General features: G+C 34.8%; 1 protein-coding gene across 1 annotated transcript; it reads right to left on the reverse strand.

Moving 5' to 3' along the window:
- Positions 1-1,953: 1,953 nt before the first annotated feature.
- On the reverse strand, positions 1,954-6,078 carry LOC110457877 (putative defense protein). The gene is made up of 5 exons (XM_021509327.1): positions 5,995-6,078; positions 5,238-5,457; positions 4,291-4,451; positions 3,687-3,781; positions 1,954-3,188 (listed from the first exon to the last, which is right to left on the reverse strand). The coding sequence occupies exons 2-5, from the start codon at positions 5,455-5,457 to the stop codon at positions 2,996-2,998; spliced, it is 669 nt and encodes a 222-aa protein (XP_021365002.1). The 5' UTR covers positions 5,995-6,078; the 3' UTR covers positions 1,954-2,995.
- Positions 6,079-6,543: the final 465 nt, after the last annotated feature.

Here is a 6,543-nt window from a genome sequence, read left to right on the forward strand (position 1 = left end):
AAAATATATATTTGTGTCATTACTGTGGATCTATGCACAAAGATACTATTATGCATAGTGTACTCTAATGCTCACACGCAGAGCTATTATGTGACCAGCTCTGGTGTGTGTACTCAGTACTGTAAACTATATAGATTTTGTGTTTAATCTTAATGTAATGTCTAATTACCATCAACTTCATGTTCTTCTTGATGGTATGAACTGGAGGACTTCAGAATAAAATCCATTGTTATTATTACTAAAATTCTTCAATACAGTGGTATTATGTAATTTATCCATAGATATTTGAATGTTGTATACTGAGTAATATGATCACTCATTTACTTGTGTGTACCTCACGCTTCAGTAAGATGAATACATGAAATACATATATTTTTGTATTCATATTAGTAGGTAAGCATTTCCTACGTCTATCCTGTTGATTAGTGCAACTTACTACCATTCATAATAATGTTTGTATTGTATGAATTAATCTTGTGAGATGTATTACTACAACTGAAATAATTGCATGGTTGCGCTGTTTCTTGTGTATTTCACACCACTGTATGACTGTATTGTATGACTTGGTGCAACTGGTTCTACTCAATGTATGATTTATTGTAAGACTTATGTAACAGTAATACTGTCTATAATAATGCTGTATAATTTATAGTGTGATGCTTGTAATACTGTTTTTTACAATGTTGTATGATTGCTTAGTGCGAGAAGTGTATTACTGTCTATACTATTATATGATAATGTAGTTTGAGGAGTGTAAATATGTCTATTATATCAATGTGTGATGTAATGTATGATTAGTGTTATACTGTCTATCATCATAATTATCACCGTATAATGACTGTTGTAGTACCTATTAAATCATTGTGTTGTGTTTATAGTACTTTATGGTATGATCCGGGTACTATTATTATTCTCTTATGTGTGTGTCTGTCCATGTGCATGTGTGTGTCACTATGTAAGGGTGTGACCATGATTGTGAATTCATTTTCTTCTCTTTCAATAGTGTTGAATTGTTCGTGTATTGTTCGTTATTTCTGTAACTCTTCATTTCTGGAGGAAATAAAGGAAATAATAATAACCGTGGTTTAGTGGACCTGGGTGTATTTTGTGTGTAAGACTGCGACATTTATCGCCCTTGTAATACCTCAGTAAAGTGAAGCGTGAAATCAAAACGTAAAGATTAAACTTTGAAAATCAGTTTTTATTCAAAATAAATTGCTCTTATACAAATCAACCAGAATTATAGAAGATTGATTGCGATAATGCAATAATGCAAAGGAATGTGTATGATATAATCTATCCGAGGTATTCGTATAGTCAGTAGCACCGGGGTGACACCGTGACGAACATGTCAATAAAAAGTTAAATTGTCATTATTTAAACTAAAAAAGACGTGACTCTGTATGTCATGCTTAAACGACCGTGTAATCATCACTACGTGCCTTATGTTGCAGAACGTACGTGTAGGTTTACTTTTGATCACCTAGTTAAATTAGAAGTTTACACATTAATGCTGCAGACATTTGAACAATAACCATATTTTACCCCATTGAATATGACGTGTGTCTCTCCTATTTATGCATTTAGATGGTATCAGTCACTATAAAACAATAGCTGTCGTATTAGATAAAAATCTGGGTAAAAGTAAAGCATTTTTTCCCAGAAAGATTATACTTTAATGGCAGTTTTGTACAGTCACTTAACACCTCGCTGTGAAGTCGCTAGAGCACTTTGTAGTCATTTCCACTTGTTCGATGTCAAAGTCGCGTTTAACATGTAACATGTCAGAACTTCCTATATGTCAGAAAATAGTTAAAGCTGCATGTAAAATTTTCAACACATACATCATAAACTATGGAATAAATACGTAACGGCGGTGTTGCTATCGAAACACTAAAATCATTTTAAAACTATGTTGTATTTACATTATGTTTTGATTCGTATGCCTTTTCACTTTTTTTTTTTTTTTTTTTTTTTTTTTTTTTTTTTTTTTTTTGAATACACATTTATGGTAAAATAAAAGTGCCTTTGTTTATAGAATGCACCACATGTGTGCCGTAGCCGTGTCGTCTATACTGTCGTGTTCCCGTATATTTCCCGCGCTATCTTAATACTGCTCTGTAATTGTCACAGCATTTTCCTTTCTGACACAAGTTCCACCCTCGGAGTTTTCAAATTGGTGCAAAACGCTCGACAGAGCCTCGTATTTGTGCCCAATTTGAAAACCCCCTGGATGGAATTTCAAATCCTACACCTCTGAGCGTGAAATATAGTTTTAAATAATGTTGAATAATTATGTAAAGATATTGTTTTTATTGTAATAAATCAAGTTCAACTGGACAAGTTTTACGTATTGAATGGCAAAATCACGCATGCTTACCTGCTGTCAATTGTTTTGAATCTCAGAAAGAGGCCGATTGATGCTGTACTAACTGACAACTAGGTAAATCTAAACTACTATAAAAATCTGTTCATACAAAATGTACACTGTGTATCTAGCATATATACATATTTACACTGCTACCTGCACCGGAGTTTTAAATAAACTGAGTAAACGACAGCCTGCGTATACGTTCTGTGCTTTCTTTTGACGAAATCAGACGTCTTTATTGAAAACCGACTCAAACGACATCTTCATTTAATATTCTCGATTATTTTGACATGCCTTAAAAAACGGTGATCGTGCAGTTATCTACATTAAATACATGTCTTAATGTGCGTAATTCAGTTACACATTGAGAGAAAGCGCATACTTTTTCTCAACCTTGCAACAAGAATGGTGTCAAACTCGAAGATGTTACATCATACTTACATTAGGAGTTGTAGAGTGAATATAACAATATTGTTACTGTTTTAAAACATCAAGTTTACTTTGGCAGAAGGGCACAGAATCTTCCACAGATGGCACCCATTCTCTATGTGCACCTGTTCATACAATACATCAGTACCCCAATGTCCATCTCCAATATAACAGACTGCCATAAGTGACGAAAGCTCATAGAAATACGAACATGTAAATAAACATGGCGACTATTAAGAAGGAATGACTGGAGTTAGCAGTGGCGCCATCTGTCTGAGCCATCAACCTGACCGGACATACTTGTCCGGCTTTATTACTGCCAATCGACCGGATACTGTCCGAGAAATTTTCCATCCAGAATAAATTGACAGTAGCTACGATGGTTGCTCTGTGGATAGAAGAATGTGCCATATTATTTTTAAAACGTTTATTTCATTATTTAAAAATTTAGTATTACATCGACAGATACACATATAGTGTCGCAAGAGACGAAATATTGGTAATTGGTATAATGGTAAAAAAATCTGAAGAAAAAAATGTGTGAAATAAAACTTTTATCATGCATTTTGCAAAAATGTTAGATATTACAAGATAAAAAAATAAGTTATTCTTTACAATTCCATTTAAAAGAAAACCAGCACACCTTATTAGTCATTATTTAACTTAAAAAAGCGCCAGCTGTAACAACGCTCACCCTTGTACAACTGTAATAGATAAATTAATTAATATACCTAAATGTTTTTGACATAAATGAAAATTTGTTAATTTTGCATATTTTTTTATTTTGTGAATTTTAATACAAGCTGGTGTGTATATATATATATATAGTTTATCAAAATATACATTGCGTTTTATAATAATTCCTTTCACATGCTAATGTACTTACCTGAAGAACAATTTCCTGGTCTCATTTTTCGGTTTGTACCATCTCACGACCACATTTTCTTTGTTGATTTTCCATTTGCGGCTGACAACTGCACTCTGTAATACACAAGAACATGCTGAGGCTAAGATGTTTGGGTTATTCCCCTTTAAATGGATTTACATTGGTATATATATACATTATTGCTTTCTTGCATGGCCCGATGAAGTAAACTCAAAAGCAGTAATTTTGTCCTTTCGTTCAAAAGACAATACTGGCAACCAACTGTATATTCAACTATTGCTTATACACATTTTTGACTTTTTGGGTTTAAGAGCGTCGAAACGCCGAAAACAAAGAGTACAGAAAAGAAGTGGAGGATAAGTGCTTAGGTATGAATTACAAATATCAACCACTTGTATGTAATATGACACATTTTCCCTTTTTTTTACAAGCAATTGGGTCTAGCTAATAGTTTGTGTGTGATAACTACTTTGTTGAGTTATACTGTTTACAGGCGTAAATCTATATAAGACACAGAAACTACAGCTGTTTATTAGATAACTTACTTCCCTGACCTTCAGTAGTTATCAGCGTTACCCCCCTTTAATCATTGTTAACTACTCACGTCATGTCGCCCCGAGCAATGGATGAGTTCAACATCATCATAGCCGAATTCTTTCTCGAAATAGCCTATGGGTTCCTCTCGGTCAGTGGCCGAGCAGTCCGCAACACGTGCTTGAAGTGAGAAAGCGTTTATTTTGTACGGTCCTGTCGCTTTTATGGTCACTGGAAAGAAGATAGAATCAAACTGAAGATTAATATTTTCAATTAAGAATCACAAGCAGAATTATTGATTTCTGTAGTATCATTATATTGGAAATAACCACAGAGCTGCATGAATTGTTTCATATTTGAAAATACAAAACATGTAACCACACAACATGAATAGATTTTACGAAAGGTTTACATCAAAACTACGTTTAAAACAAATTGATTTCTTCGATATTGATTCATGGACATCAGTACAACTATTCTAGTCACCAAAGTGGAGACAATACAATTGTGTAGTCTCATTTTGAAACAATTGTATTGGTATGGTCATTGCCATAAATGCCAACTGGACGAGCATGTCAATAAAGCCGTGCCCATATATTGTCAACTTGTATGTCTGTTATCTTTTATAACTTCATGTGATGTTTCTTGTTTGCCTAAACTTCTGCGGAAGACGGAACTTTTAGGAGGCACACCTTTTAGTATCATGTTGAATCAAATCGCCTCTTTAGTTCCCTCATTGGATCCACTCCTTAATCTTATATTTGACCACGTTCATTAGTATTTACCTTTCTTTTTTCCACACTGTTGAGTCTCCATATATAATACCATTATCACGCCTCTTTCCCTCTATCGGAAACATCGAAGTCATTGTTAAGAAATGCAAATCTTAGTAAAACATCCTTGTGCAGCATATTCCTCAATCTCAAATTTTCCACCTGATCAATCATATACTTTATATATCTTGGATACTTTATATAGATTATCAACATCGTATCATGACACGCTGTAATTAGTTACCTTGCTCATGCGACACGCCGTCGTAGATGGTGTCTGAAGTGCTGATCTCATATGGCGGCTTTGTAAGTTGTGAATGAACACCTAGGGCCTCGGGGAACATGTCTTTACACTCTCTCTTGAAGTGGTTAGGGGAAAAAGGGTAGGGGATCGCCGATGCGATGTCGAACGCGCACACAAGTACGAACAGTACACTGACTAGTACGGCATGAGCCACGTGCATCTGTAAAATACAGAATAGTATATGTTAAGGAAAAATAGAAAAATAATTACTGCGTCAACGCAAAGGATGAAATTGGAACTCATAAACAAAAACATGAACCAAAATAACATCGAATCAAACGGAACGTCAACATCTGGAAAGATGGTCGGTGTGTGTAGCGTTGACTACAAATCTAGTGATGTGAGGTGAATTAATTATGTTGTTTCGAATCTAACATTTAATTTAAAGAAGATTTCGAGACTAGTCCTGGCTGAAGTATTGTTCCTACGTATTTAGCAAATCAGTGTGATTAATTCAGAGAAATCTGACAATAAAAAATCCCAGAACATAACATGCTGCCGATACCTTCTGAGATAAAATACATAAATTAACATAATAGATAAAAGTAAAAGAATAGGAAACGATGTGTGGATAAATACATCGATCCGTACATTGTATTAACCCTAACTTATATAAGGATACAAGAACCGATATGATAACATATCAACGAATTCAAACATGAGAAAAGCAGAGCTTTTGCTAGCTAATGTGTCTCACCTTGGTCAAGAACAGATGTTGACGACACGGCAACAGGTCCTAATCAAATGGTATAGCCAACTCGCCAGCTAGACTCTCCGCAAGTGTGAACCATTTAACGTAAGTTGTGATACAGTAATTTGTATTTAGCTAAAGTATGGTATAAAATGATAATCTGTTTTCTATTGCCAGGGGATATGGACGCTGTGACGTTGATGGAAACAATGTTTGCTTGGAAAGTGACTTATACTTTATATAAGATCAGAGTGTTTCTGTCAAATACAGCCGCAGTAGGGAGTGTTTTCATAATAACCCCGCGCTATCCTGGCCTACAAAGCTGAAAAAGGTCCCGCGTTTTTTGCCCTTGGTCATGGCAAAGGTGATATACAGAAACAAGGTAGACTATATCCAGGATATAAATTGAACACACCCCATATAACGACGTTTATACCACTGACAGTCGAGGTAATGGCTTTGAAGAAGGGCGACGGTCAGGAGGTAACCTAAAGGCAAAATATGTTTACTTGTGAAAAGCTGTTCTAGTTTCACATTAGGTTAAATAACATCGGA

This window comes from Mizuhopecten yessoensis, unplaced genomic scaffold (genome assembly GCF_002113885.1).
Source record: "Mizuhopecten yessoensis strain PY_sf001 unplaced genomic scaffold, ASM211388v2 scaffold9363, whole genome shotgun sequence".
NCBI classification, from domain to species: domain Eukaryota; kingdom Metazoa; phylum Mollusca; class Bivalvia; order Pectinida; family Pectinidae; genus Mizuhopecten; species Mizuhopecten yessoensis.